Genomic DNA, 14,464 nt, shown 5'->3' on the forward strand with positions numbered 1-14,464 from the left:
GTTACGTAGGTAGCCCTACAAGCAACGGACGACGGACTGTCGGACTGGACCGAATTCAATTCGCAAATGCTACACACGCAGCAGGAGTACCGGTACGACGTTGTACATGCATGCATTATTCGCATTGCATCTTCATGCAAGCACACATGATGCATGTGAAAGTAGTTTTTTTTTTCTTTCCACGGCTCCATGCATGAACAGTATCTTCAGCTAAACAAATATTGGATAAAAAAGTTCTTTTTTATAATAGTACATACTCCCTCCATCCCAATTTATAACATCAAATAATTGTACTATAAAAATATAATTAATGAAGAATATAATGGTACACTAAGTAGACATTATAAATATTATTATTTTACTATATAAATTTTAGTTAAATTTAAGATAGTTTAACTCTCTAAGATTTTTAAAATAACTTTATAAATTGCAACGGAGGAGTACATCCCAGAGACAGAGCTGCGACAAACTGATGGCCACCCGGCTACGGTAGTTATCTGCGTGTGCAAGTGGCCGCCCGGAGGCGGTCGTCGAGGTATGCGTATACGTACGTACACAAGGCAGCTAGCGACGTATAGTACGTATGGCCCGTACGTGGCCCACTGCATGTACATCGCCGTACGTACACGGTACACATACAAATTGCACGACGCGCCATGCAACCGCAAGCAGCGAAGACACATGCAATGCACTCGATTCGTCGCCCCGGATCCAGTCCCTACCACGCACATGGATATAGTTGCATTGGCATGGGCCCTTGTCACCTCTCCTCTTCAGTTCACCCCAAATATCAAAAATTATTCAAGATTCTTTATCGATATCACATCGAATCTTTCGGTACATGTATAAAGAATTAAATATAAATGAAAATAAAAACTAATTATATAGTTTATCTGTAAATTACGAGATGAATTTTTGAGCCTATTTAATCCATAATTAAATAATATTTATATCAAATAAAAACAAAATAGTACATTACCTTATCAAAAAATTTTGGGAACTAAACAAAAAGATCCCTTGGCCCGGCGCCGGTCCGGCCGCTACTAGCGCCTAGTATGTGACACAGGTCACAAGGTGTTTGGTAGTTTAATAGGTACAGTTGTATTTTCGTTTTACTTAATAATTAGTGTTCAATTATAAACTAATTAGATTTAAAAAATTTGTCTCATAAATTATTTTCTAACTATATTTTTAATTTTGTAAATAATTTATATTTAATATTATATATATGTCTAAATATTCGATACGATGAGAGTTAAAAAACAGAAGCAACAAAACAAGGCCAAATATTTGTCCGTGCATGTCAATTCGTCTTCATATTATATTATTCTAACATCGCCCGAGCATATAGTCCTTTCTTGGCGTCATCGATAGATCTTTTCTGTAATTATTATTATTGTTACAAATCAATCATCCTTGTTCTGTTCGGCTCGCTGAAGTTCAACTGCTGCTGCTGCAAATGCTATTTTTTTTAGAAAAAGAATACTATTCATTCACTAAATAGTAGCACTGGTGAGTGCAAGCGAACAGAGTAGCTAATTAGGCTACACATACATGGTTACACCATCGTTCATGTGCAACCTAAGAGAGATCAGACCTGGATAAGATGATTATATATTTTCTTTTTTAAAAATGAGATGGTTTTTATGGTTCACTCATATATATAATGTATATGGCCTTAGCTAGGCTTTGTTTAGTTCTCAAAAAGTACCTAAAATTTTTTAAGATTCCCATCACATTAAATCTTACGATATATGCATAAAACATTAAACCCTATAAACAAAAATAAAAATTAATTATATAGTTTCTCTGTAATTTACGAGACGAATCTTTTAAACCTAGTTAATTTATAATTGAACAATATTTATCAAATACAAATGAAAGTGTTAGGATACCGAAACCAAAAAAAAAATTTTGCCAAGTGAACAAGGGCTTAGCCTGTTCATGACGAGGGAACACGCAACAATACAAAAGGCCTTGTTTAGTTCTGAAAAAGGTTTTTAGATTTTCACACTATAATATTTTTATTTTTATTTAATTATTATTTTTCAACTATAGACTAATTAGATTTAAAAAATTTGTCTCGTAAAATACAGACAAACTGTGCAATTAGTTTTTATTTTCGTCTATATTTAGTACTTTATGTATATGCCACAAAATTTAATGTGATAGAGAATCTTGATTTTTTTTAAAATTTTGGGGTGAACTAAGGTCTTGTTCACTTCCCAAAATTTTGCAAAAATTTTCAAGATTCTCTGTCACATCGAATCTTTGAACGCATGCATGAAACATTAAATATAGATAAAAACTAAATCTAATTGCATAGTTTGTCTGTAATTTACGAGACAAATCTTTTGAGTCTGTAATTCTAGTTCTCTAAACTTGTTAAGCAATGCATCATGTATTACTTTTGCTTTTATTTGGTAATTATTGTCTAATTATAGACTAACTAGGCTCAAAAGATTTATCTCGGATTTACAGGTAAACTGTGCAATTAATTTTTATTTTCCTCTATATTTGATATTTCATGTCGTAAAATTCGATGTGACGGAGAATTTTAAAAAGACTAAACAAGGCAGGCCTAAACTTGTAAAATGATGCACCGTTGGCCCATTATATTTCTCTGCAGTGCACCACTTATCGAGCATCACACACACAAAAACAAAAATCAGCTAGCTAACCAGCTAATACAGCACACATGTGGTCGTGTGCCGTGCCGTGTGTGCATATTATCACTTACCCTAGCCGCCGCTCGTCAGTCGTCACACATGCTGACATGCATGCATCCTACATGGCATCAACAGCACCTCTTTTCAAAAGGAAAAAAAAAAGTGACAGCACCTGCATGCAGTATAGGATGCCTGCAGCTAGCTGCCGGTGGCGTATACACACACATCAACTGCTGCTGCTGCAAATGCTTTTTTTTTTTGAGAAAAAGAATACTATTCATTCACTGAATAGTAGCACTGGTGATTGCAAGCGAACAGAGTACGGAGCTAATTAGGCTACACATATATGGTTACACCATCGTTCATGTGTAGCCTAAGAGAGATCAGATCCAGTGGCGGAGCCAGGATTTAGATTTTGGGTATTCCCTTGCTGATGTCTGGTGGGCCACCACTCAACTGTTGCCTCTAACCTCATAAGCGACGTGCGCCCTCACCTGTCGCCACGTAGGCGTAGCATGAAGACAGAGACCGCGCCCGCGTTGCACGCCCCGCGCCGCTAGGAGCTTAGGACAATGGGAACCAGCAGTGCCACAACTACGTCATGCCTGGTCAGCTAGGGTTAGAGATTTAGGAATGAGGATTATGGAATTGCCTCCCACTCGTGCCTTGTTCACTCAAACGAAAAGAATAGTTTGTTATACATGTTGTCATGCGTATATTCCGATTTGTCTTGGAAATAAAATATGATTTGTACTAATATTTGGTGGCATGTGCATGTGGTCTGGAGATAAATAATTAGATTTTCATTTGTAGAAACAACAAAATAGAATAATTTTGGCAATCGAGCTAACATAGCACCTATGTGGAAAAAGGAATACAAAGATACACTAAAAAATGAGAGAAAAAATTAATTTGCTAATGTATTATATATATATATATATATAGAGTGTATAAAAAAGTTGGGTATTCCTGGGAATATCAGGAATACCCACTGTATCCGCCAGTGCCTGGATAAGATGATTATATAGTATTTTTTTTTAAAAAAAATGAGATAGTTATTATGGTCCACTCATATATAATGTATGGTCTTAGGCTTTGCTTAGTTCTTAAAAAGCACCAATTTTTTTTAAGATTCTCATCACATCAAATCTCACGGTATATATATGCATGAGCATTAAATAGACAAAAATAAAAACTAAAATTTAATTAATTTATAATTAGACAATATTTATCAAATACAATGTTGATGACGAGAGAACATGCAACAATACAAAGTGTCTGCCCCGTCGGGCCCGGCATCCGCATCCGATGGCTGGATCCGTGTAACACGACACCACATGACGACGACTCTTCTCGCGGCGTCGCTCACGCTTTTCGGTGATAAAATAATGTTTTTACTGAAAATCAGTCAGCTCTGTTCAGCTGCTGATTTCAATCGGATTCTTAATTACTATAGTGTATTGCTTTATTAAGTCTTTAGGGTATATTACTGTACCACGTGTAGTGCTCATCAAAAGAGATTATTTAGGTCCATAATAAATTTCTAGTTCTCTAAACTTGTTAAGCAATGCATCGTGCATCGCTAAACTTGTAAAATGATGCACCGTTGGCCCATTTCTCTGCAGTGCACCACTTAAGGAGCATCACATTCAGCTAGCTAATCAGCTAAGGCCCTGTTTACTTTCCCATCTAAAAATTTTTCATCCATCCCATCGAATCTTTGGACACATGCATAAAACATTAAATGTACATTAAAAAATAAACTAATTACACAGTTTGATTGAAAATCACGAGACGAATCTTTGAAGCCTAGTTACTCTATGATTAGCCTTAAGTGCTACAGTAACCCACATGTGTTAATGACAGATTAATTATACTTAATAGATTTGTCTTACAGTTTCCTGACGAGATATGTAATTTGTTTTTTTATTAGTTTCTAAAAACCCTTCCGACACATCCGATATCCAGACAAATTTCATCTCGGATGCCTAATACAGCACACATGTGGTCGATCGTGTGCCGTGCCGTGTGTGCATATTTATCACTTTACCCTAGCCGCCGCTCGTCAGTCGTCACACATGCATGCATGATGCATCCTACTGATGGCATCACAGTAAACAGCAGGCACCTCTTTTCAAAAGGAAAAAAAAAAGTGACAGCACCTGCATGCAGTATATGATGCAGAGCTAGCTGCCGTGGCGTATACACACACATCAAGTCATGTAGCACGCCAAACGCACGCGAGTGTGGTTCGGCCTTGTTTAGGCCTTGTTTAGTTCAAAAAATTTTAGGAAATGGACACTGTAGCACTTTCGTTTGTATTTGACAAATATTGTCCAATCATGGACTAACTAGGCTCAAAAGATTCATCTCGTCAATTCCGACCAAACTGTACAATTAGTTTTTATTTTCGTCTATATTTAATACTCCATGCATGCATCTAAAGATTCGATGTGACGGGAAATATGAAAAATTTTGTAAAATTTTCTGGGAAGTAAACAAGGCCTTCCAAAAAATTTTGCAAAATTTTTTAGATTCTCCGTCACATCGAATCTTTAGACACATATGCATGGAGTACTAAATATAGACAAAAATAAAAACTAATTGCACAGTTTGATCGGAATTGACGAGACAAATCTTTTGAGCCTAGTTAGTGGACAATATTTATCAAATACTAACGAAAGAGCTACGGTGTCCATTTTATAAAATATTTTGGAACCTACACCTCCGCCGGCGGCGACCCAGCAGCCAGCTGCTGCAGAGAGATGGGGCGGCAGATGCTCGTGGCGCCGGCGCCGGAGTCCGACGACGACGACGTCCAGGACCAGTTGGCGACGAGGTCGTCGGCGGCCTCCGTGGGGGTGTAGAGGTCCCACCACACGTGGCGCTCCGGCGTGCCGCACGCCATCTCCTTGCTGACGCACCCCACCGTGGCCCTCAAGGGGCCCAGCCCGCAGCACGCCTCCCTCGTCTCCTCCAATCCTATACACAACACAATGTAACGTACCACAGCATCATGCATCGTCACAAAAGTATAAGTAAGTTAATAAGCTATTGACTTCAATTTGCCTATCATTCGACTTCAGTGTTCATCCATATCCGTTTGAACTTATTAGCACTACTTTCCATTTATGAAACAATACTTTTTTTTTCTCTTACAACAAATCAGCGTAAGTATTAGCACAAGCCAAAAACCAGCCAACCAAGCATGTAATCAGCACGAGCATTAGCACCAACCAAAGACCTGCCAGCCAAACACTGCTTTTCTCCTATATGTCATTCTCAAATGTGAGGGGTCTGATTTTCTAAAATTTTTGTTCAGGTAAGAACATGCAATTTTGTCATTGTTTAGTTATAGAAAACCAGTGGATTGTATCATATGTATGAGTTGTCCTTAGGGTATGTTTGCATGAGCTAGGATTAGTTACAATTGTGCAAAAAATTAGCTCAAATCAGTTGAGGTTGGATAGCTAGTTGGTTAACGAATAGTTGAAGGCTTAGTTAAAAGATTAACCCACCTACTCCCTCCGTTCTAATATATAATACATAACTACTCCCTCCATCCAAATTGTAAGTCATTCCAAGAATCTTGGAGAGTCAAATTTTTCAAAGTTTGACCAAATTTATATGATAAAATAATAATTATTATGATACCAACTAAATAACATTAGATTCTTCCTTAATTATATTTTCATAGTATACTCACTTTACGTTACAAATCTTAGTATTTCACTCTATAATTTTGGTCAAACGTGAAAATGCTTTGACTCTCCAAGATTCTTGGAATGACTTACAATTTGGGATGGAGGGAGTACTTTTTTCATGTCACATGATATAAGACGTGTTCTCTTACATATATAAATGCAGTAGTACTAGTGCTGAGAGAGAATTAATGTGTTCTTGGTCTTTGTACTAGAGGTTGTTACGCCTTATATAATAGGACGGAGGGAGTATTAGCTAACCCTCCTTTTTTTGAATACACCAGAGCTAATTTTAGATATTTTTTAGCTAGCTAGTAAATTAGCTCTTGTATCAAAAAAATGCCTGATTATACTAGCTACACTAGTTGGTGTAAGTTTTTTTTTTCTTTTCCTAAAAATTCATCCACCTAATATTAATGTAGGAACTCTCATACAGACATATATAAAACGATTACACATATATAATGCATGGATGATGGATCTCAGATGCAAAGAAGATCAGATGGAGGATATCCGTTGCTTTCCTGATTGAAGAAGGCAGATGGAGAATACTGTAATGGACAACCAGAGCGAGCCAGCCAGCGTTAAGCATCTCAATCCTCATCATGTCATTTTCCGCGCAACGCAAGCGATGAGGGAATCACTGCACTCGTTTCGTTATCTCGCCATAAACCCCCGGCCTATCGATCGATCGATCGGCAGGCCCGCAGACGTACACCGGCCGGCCGTAGTATATATATATCTCACGTGGAACAAATTAAACGCAACAACACACTGCATGCAGTCAGGTAGTTTCCCGGCCTGATGATTGATCAGCAAATCCGACCATTTGCTAGCTGCTGCTACGTCACGTCGTCGCTTCCTTTTCAGTGACACGTAGGACAGCCACAGTCCACGTCATTGGATATACAGGTCGTCCAATACTCCAATCCAAAGATGATGCAAGTGGGCACTTCTTCAACGGTGTGTATTTTTTGTTGGCTGTTAAAGAATTACGGTCAGATGTCATTCTAGTTAACTCGCTTCTTCTCTCGTTAAAATTTCATAGGTGAAATGCCAGTCCAGTTCATCTGAACAAGTTTTTTGGTTCACACAATGACCCAAAGTAGGTAATTAGAGCTTCTATCATCATCATCCCTAGACAGGTCCGACATCTCTCTTTTTCTTTGGAAATAATTAATAATCTAGGTTTTGGATTGCTACATGTATTTTTTTTTTTTTTTGAAAGTCACTAGCAAAAAAATGCTGGACATATATTAATAAAGAAGAAACAAACTACAACAAAAAAATATTTAAAGAAAAAACAAAACAACAACCGTCACATGGAACCACACTGTCGGCAAAACCACTAAAGCATCGGCAGGCACGCAGACACCCAGGACCATCTCAACAATTTTTAAGGGCCCTTGGAGAATTGAAGGAAGCAGCATGGGCCTAGTAATCTATTTTTGTTAGAGCTTGTTTGGCATGTCTCTGGCTCGAGCAACAATTTCTGCGGAGGAACCAGAGGAGCCCTACCAAATACTTTAAGAGGATGAGCCATTTTCTAGTGAATAATAGAGAAGCTAGATCCATTTTCAAGATTAGAGGAGGAGCCAAACTGAACAAGACCTTAATTAATATGACAATTAAAGTATGTATTACTTTTTTGCGAGTAAATTAAAGTATACATATAGTACTATACTAATAACAGTTAACTTGTAGCATATATATTAATTACTTTTTTTTCCCAATTTGATTTTTTAAGGCTCTCCACGGCAAAGCCTCAAACATGAGAAAAAAGAGCATAATTGTGGTGAATTATTACTAGTGGCATGGAATATTTGTTTTTGATTTGAGTCACCAAGATCCATCATTATCTCGTCGTGTCTATTTTCGATGACAAACAAAACCACGGTCCTTTAATGGCGAACAAGTCCGATGCCTCTCATTTTCTCCGGGAAGCATGGAATTTGTATTGCTCTGTATGTCCATATATATATATACACACACACACACACACGATAGGAACACCATTTTTGTTCACGAATTGGTCGTGGTGACCGCAACATATATATACGACCGTTTTGAGCACGTTTTGCAGCGGTAGCAAGAAATCTTATATTATTCAACGGTTGCAGTCAGGTTGGCTGTGGGCTTACACCCTGCTTAGGGTGGTAATGGGCCGAGGCCCACCTGCTGTGTCACAGATTAGCCCTTATCTATTTTTGTTGTCAGGTTTAATTTTCAGTGTTCATCAGGCTAGTTGTTGGAATACTTGTTAGTTGCTACTGCCCTTTTTTTTTGTAATATATGTTCAATGATTTAATTTTTGAAGAAAAAAAAAACCAAGATTACCACTTTCTGAAGATAGCTCTAGGCCTCTAATAAGTTCAATGATTTATTTAAGTTCTCAAGTCTGAACTCTGAAGACATACTTTCCATATGCGCACTAGATGGGTTCAGCCGTCCAGGAATGTTAACTCATAGATTTCATACTTGACTATATAACTTGATTAAACATGATAATCTAGGTCTAGACAAGAAACTGCATAGGACTTTTCAGATGGGATGGCATTCCCCTATGCTGTAACGGTGTTTAAATCGTCTTTTGGCTTCTGTTCAGTTAAATGAATAGGATTCTGCCCGAAAATTCTAAAAAGAAACTGCACAGGAAGTATAGAACAGTTAAGATTTCTGAATCACTGGAATATAGAACAGTTAAGATTTCTGCAATGACATCAGATAAGTACTGTTGCATTGTTATTTATTTATTCTTTGATTAAGCAAATGTTGGTAACAGATTAGTTTCTGACCATCGAAAAAGGCTGCATCCCTTCCAGAGTTTCAGACATGCAGCGAGTACTTCAGCTCCCCAACTACGCTCATCGATGAGGATAGTTTCGAAGTCAATTCAAACTATGTGATGTTCTAAGTGAAGACGAAAGATTATTAATAAGTGATTGAAAAATTAGACCTTTTATTACCGTAGGTGGCGGGATTGGAGATGATCTCCATCATCCCCTTGTACACGTCGCAGAACACAAGGTCGGCGCCGGTCAGCAGCGGCCGCAGGTCGTCCAGCCTCGCCGCGAGCCTGCCGTTGTACGCTTCGATGAGCTCGTTCGCCTCCTCCACGCAGCCGCCGCCGTCGCGGGCGGGGATCTGCTCCCACATGACGCGCGGCGCGCAACCCAGCGGCGGCACCCCCATCACCGCCACCCTCCGCACGCCGGCCTCGTACAGCTCCTGCACGCACGCACACCCCGCCGCCGCCGGCAGCACCGCACCGCACCGCCGCATGACGCGCGTCAAGGCGTTCGTTCGTCGTACCGCGTGCGAAGAGAGAAGTGCGCGCGTACGTACCGAGACGGCGCGCGCGACGCGGTCGGCGAGGAGGCGGGCGAACCCGCGGCGGCCGTGCTTGGGCGCGGCGGCGTCGGCCTCGGCGTTCCCCCGCGCGAGCAGGCGCGCGTAGGCGTCGGCGCCGAACGACAGGACGAACACCGCGGCGGACGACTCCCCCTCCCCCGGCGCGGCGGCCTCGAGCTGCAGCAGCTGCAGCGTCTCGGAGGCGAGGCGGACCTGCTGCCCGACGGAGCCCAAGCGGAATACCGACGACCACGGTGACGACCCGCCCTCGCCGCCGCCGTAGAACAACAGCTGCCCACCGCCGCCGCCGAAGTTGACGCCCCGCGCGGCTTCGGACGCGGTGCCGTTGAGCGCGGAGATCGGGGGCGGCGATGGGAGGCCCATCCTGGCCGCGAGGAGGTCCGGGAGCCGGCGCCGGGACGCGGGGAAGAAGAGGCACGGGCCGCCCGAGAGCGAGGACGGCAGCGCGGCGGCGGTGGTGGTCAGGTTCAGCGGCAGAATCCTGCCGCTCGCCGTCGCCGCGCAGCCGACCGTGGAGTCGCCCAGAACGAAGAGCGCGGTGGCCGGGGAGCGAGGCGGTTCGGCGGCCGCGCCCGCGCCACCGGCGAAGCAGAGCAGGACGAGGAGGAGGAGCGCCATGCGCGCGGCGTTGTGGCGCGAACAGGTAGCTGGCGTGCGCGGCGAGGTCGAAATGGAATCGTGCTGCCAACTGACAGGTGGGTCCCAGTAAAATGTTCTTTTCCACGGTAGGCCCCTAGTGGTAGCGTGTCTCGCAACAAATTTGCACGAACACCCCTGAAGTAAAAGAAAAATACCGTGTGCGCAGCAGATGCCGTGCCGTGCAGTGCAGGTGCGGGGATCTCTGAATCTCTGACGCCCAAGCAGGTTCGTCTCCTCGGTAATCGGGCGGAAGAGGAAGCGCGGAGACTGGAAATCGGGCCCCAATCGGGCGTCGAACGCGCCGCTTCGGTCTCCCGAATCGGCGAGGTAAGCGAATCGCGATCTGATGCTGTGATGCAATGCCGCTGCTTGCCCCCTTCTTTTTTTTCTTTCCTTGGAGGAATTTCATGCATGCGGGCTGGATTGGATATGTTGGTGGATGCGACCTTTCCCAAGATTCCTCCCGCAGAAACAGAAATCACCTTCCATATGAAGAAAACCGCCTAGATTTTGGATTTTGTTTCCATGTACTATGTAGGCTGTGAGCTCGTTGGGGGTTGGGCAAGTAGCTGCGAATTAGTGAAAATTGCTTGCAGCGTTCTGATTAGTTGGTGTGTGCAGCACGCTGGGTTAAATTTGCTGGTATTGACTTGCTTCACTGTATTTAGTTAGGAGATTCCTCTATGGATTTTGTTTATCCAATTTGTCCTTTACTGGGAACAGTCCAGTTTTGTATATGTCATCATTCTCTATGGGCTTTGATTCGTGTTTGAACATTTTTGATGAAAGATTCGTGTTTGAACTTCTAAAGCTATTCCTGGGATCGTTGTGGACCAATAGCATATTCAGTAGTTAGTCTGGTCTTTATCCATTGGGCAGCTCACAGCTGTTTTCAATGTATATTCTTCTGGTGAGACTTTGTGACATCCTTCCAATTCTTCTCCCAGAAGGCATGATTCATACAGCCGGCTAGTATGGCCTCAAAAGCTATAAAAAGAAGGCCTTGCAGTGCTGAGACTGATAAAACAGGAGAAAAACAAATGGAAACAACACTGTCAGATCCTATAACAGAATCTCTTCTCGGAAATACTCAGGAAGAGAAATCCAAGGTTCGTAGCTTCTCCTGAAAAGTTAGGGTCGTTGACCAACTTTTGGTTCATGCCTTCTGAACAAGCACTTTCTTTTATTTGTTTGTAGATATATGAGCCTATTACACGGTCAGGTTTCTTGGATGGGACGAGAAAGGAGTGTCTTCGTTGGGCACATCTTCTAGCAACTTTTGTTGCTCAATCTGCAAGAAACATAGGTACTTTCCTTGAAAACTTAATCCACGAAGAGCTAGATGTTATGTTGTTGTCCTATGTATATCAAATAACCTACTCCTACAGTCCAAGTACTTAAATTCGTCATCTTTAGCCAAATGTTTATGGGTTATCACTTGGGTGTTGCTGACAATTCTGTTTCTGGAAACATCTACTGGTCTCACATTTTTTTCCCTCAGTGATTTGGACACCATCTTACAGGATAGGTATTGATAAGCAAATGTATGTTGGATTGTGTATACAAGATCCTCTACTACAACAATTATGTATTGTTTGTGTTGAAATTCACCTCTGTCATTCTTTTCTGAGTTATACCCTGCGCTTACTACTGTTATCACTGCCATTCTGATGTTCCAGTGTTCTAAAAAGGCCCCACTTTTCACTTGCAGTAAATCTTCTTTCTGAATTTGGATCTTGGCTAGCTAGACTCTTTGGTTGTTCTGCTTCCAAAAGTTCACAAAATGGACAGACAGTTGCACTTAATCTCAGTCCATTACAGGTATGGTGGTGCTGGCAAACGTCCTATTTTTCATTTGAACTACTATACAACAGCAAGGGAAGGGAGTCATTTAATTGGAAGCATGCAGTCTCTTATCATCAAGATTTTGTCCTTAGTATTAACAGAAATGTGATAAGACTAAATTATCATATTCTCCTTATAGCCTATATAAGCTAAAGATCTTGGATTAGTTGATTGATGTTTAAAATAAACACCTGTGGTTAACTCAGTGCCTGAATGTCTCTTTTTAGACGTGTGTGAAACAGATGTTCATGCTTGTTTACCTCAGTCGTGAAGAAAACTGTCAGTGTATCCATGTCACATGTGTTAATTTCTTTTCAGTTGATATTCTCCTTGCTGACATGCGTGTTTGTAAAAGAAATTGGATGAATCCTTCTTCCCTTAGTTTAACCTTTTTGAGAGAGCAGCTTTATATATTCTTGGTTTCCTTCTGGGTTGCAAAAGTTCTGTTTACATTGCGCAACTTTGTTATGACACTGCGTTCTGGTATTTGACACTGGACAGTTTCGCTTTGTAGGAAGAAAGGTTAAGATTGTTGAGACAAAGGATAGATGTGCCATATGACTGCTCCTCTGTCAAGCATCAGGTTCTCATTCTGTATATAGTTTACCTTTATGGCATCCCTTTTCTTATCAAATGAATGCCAATTTTATCCCTGGGAAGAATGGGATAAATGTATCTCAATTTGGTATGTGATACTCGTGATCGATAAAGGCATTGTAATTCAGAAGAAATAATATTTTTTTCTGTTACAGGATGCCCTGAAAGAACTTTGGAGGTTGGCTTACCCTAACAGACAACTTCCTCCTCTGAAGTCAGATCTCTGGAAGGAGATGGGCTGGCAGAACTCAGATCCATCAACAGATTTTAGGTTCAGTTCCTCAGTGATGATGTTTCTTGATAAATTATCATCAATTATGTTGACATGACTTGAGCCATATGATTTGTATTTTAAACTATCCTATGCTTGCAGGGCAGCTGGGTTCATGTCCTTGGAGAATCTAATATACTTCGCCAGAAATTACCCAGTATGTTCCTATTCATCCTGGGCACTTACTCTATAAATCGTCCATCAGTGGGTGAGTCAGTTGTGTTTAATGCTCTGCAGTTGATTTTACATGCAGGATTCCTTTCACCGGCTACTGCATAAGGCGGATGGTAAGAGAGCTGAATGGGAGTATCCTTTTGCAGTAGGCGGCGTAAACATATCTTATATGTTAGTTCAAATGCTGGATTTACAGTCAGGTGATTGAATGCAATGATTACTAAAATATTTCAGTACCATTCAGATCCATTTTCCCTTCACACTGCCTTCAGATTTTGGTTCATAAGCAGGCAATCTATGGAGAAGGAAGTCTTATCTTTTTTACCTCTTTGTAGGAAAAATGAGAACAAAAGCTGGTGTTCACTTTGTTCAACTACTCGAAGATGACGATGTGGCTTTCGATAACCTTTTCTGTTTAGCATTTAAGGTGCTTGATTCCCAATGGCTTGCAAGGCGAGCTAGCTATATGGAATTCAATGTGAGCATTCTTTACTAGGACAACAGTTTATGCATGCTAAAGTTTTCCCATGTCATCATCCAATTTGAGTTGATTATCTTTATGCCCATATTATCAGGAGGTTCTTAAGTCTACACGGGTTCAGTTAGAGCAAGAGTTAACCATCGGAGGTATTTCTCGCATTCAAGACATGCCATCATTCAGATTGCTGAAAAAGTAGCCCAGTTTGTACTTCACAGGAAAAGAGATACATTTTAGATGTCAATAGATTGTCTAAATTTGTTGTCCATTCTTTCACTGGATGTTGAAGATGTGATATTGTGTATGTTCATATATGGTGCCTTGAAAAGAAACGACTTGTCTGCAACTACTGACATTAATATGTGAATGTGATGCTTGTGTACATTGGTCCTACCGTCCTAGTTTAGATCAAAAAAAAAAAAAGAAACTACGACTTTCAGACATCTTATTCTCTGGGCAAGCGGTGACAAATTATTTCTGTGTCTCAGGGTAAATTATCTGCTTCGGAAGCGTGTCATTTGTATGGAAAGAAATTTTACACAATGCTTTTTTTTTCTGTGAAGATTAAATATACTCCTCTGCCTCTAAATATCTGTCATTTTCGTTTCTCAAGAAACAACTTTGACTAAATATATATAAAAATATTAATATTTATGGTACATATATCATTAGATAGATATTTGAATTTAGTTTTTTTAATTGAAGATACAAATGTTAT

At 40.8% G+C, this 14,464-nt stretch overlaps 2 protein-coding genes and 1 long non-coding RNA gene across 5 annotated transcripts; 2 read left to right on the forward strand and 1 right to left on the reverse strand.

Annotated features, from left to right (window-relative positions):
* Positions 5,283-10,436, reverse strand: LOC8083050 (GDSL esterase/lipase At5g08460). Of its 2 annotated transcripts, none has more exons than XM_021461391.1 (2): positions 9,337-10,436; positions 5,283-5,651 (listed from the first exon to the last, which is right to left on the reverse strand). In XM_021461391.1, exons 1-2 carry the CDS (start codon positions 10,358-10,360, stop codon positions 5,389-5,391), a joined length of 1,287 nt encoding a protein of 428 aa, XP_021317066.1. In that variant the 5' UTR covers positions 10,361-10,436; the 3' UTR covers positions 5,283-5,388. The 2 variants fall into 2 exon arrangements, with proteins under 2 accessions (XP_021317066.1, XP_021317067.1); XM_021461392.1 differs by lacking the exon at positions 5,283-5,651 and adding an exon at positions 9,050-9,228.
* On the forward strand, positions 6,498-9,305 carry LOC110435632. The gene is made up of 3 exons (XR_002453427.1): positions 6,498-7,333; positions 7,419-7,479; positions 9,153-9,305. It is a non-coding gene; the product is annotated as an uncharacterized LOC110435632 (long non-coding RNA).
* LOC8083051 (ELMO domain-containing protein C) lies at positions 10,516-14,192 on the forward strand. 2 transcript variants are annotated; one of them, XM_021461393.1, is made up of 10 exons: positions 10,516-10,708; positions 11,332-11,490; positions 11,579-11,687; positions 12,093-12,202; positions 12,741-12,809; positions 12,979-13,094; positions 13,197-13,251; positions 13,348-13,468; positions 13,604-13,746; positions 13,844-14,192. In XM_021461393.1, the coding sequence occupies exons 2-10, from the start codon at positions 11,356-11,358 to the stop codon at positions 13,943-13,945; spliced, it is 960 nt and encodes a 319-aa protein (XP_021317068.1). In that variant the 5' UTR covers positions 10,516-10,708; positions 11,332-11,355; the 3' UTR covers positions 13,946-14,192. The 2 variants fall into 2 exon arrangements, with proteins under 2 accessions (XP_021317068.1, XP_002448930.1); XM_002448885.2 differs by having other exon boundaries at positions 11,329-11,490; positions 13,844-14,128.

Source organism: Sorghum bicolor, chromosome 5 (assembly GCF_000003195.3).
Source record: "Sorghum bicolor cultivar BTx623 chromosome 5, Sorghum_bicolor_NCBIv3, whole genome shotgun sequence".
NCBI classification, from domain to species: Eukaryota; Viridiplantae; Streptophyta; class Magnoliopsida; order Poales; family Poaceae; genus Sorghum; species Sorghum bicolor.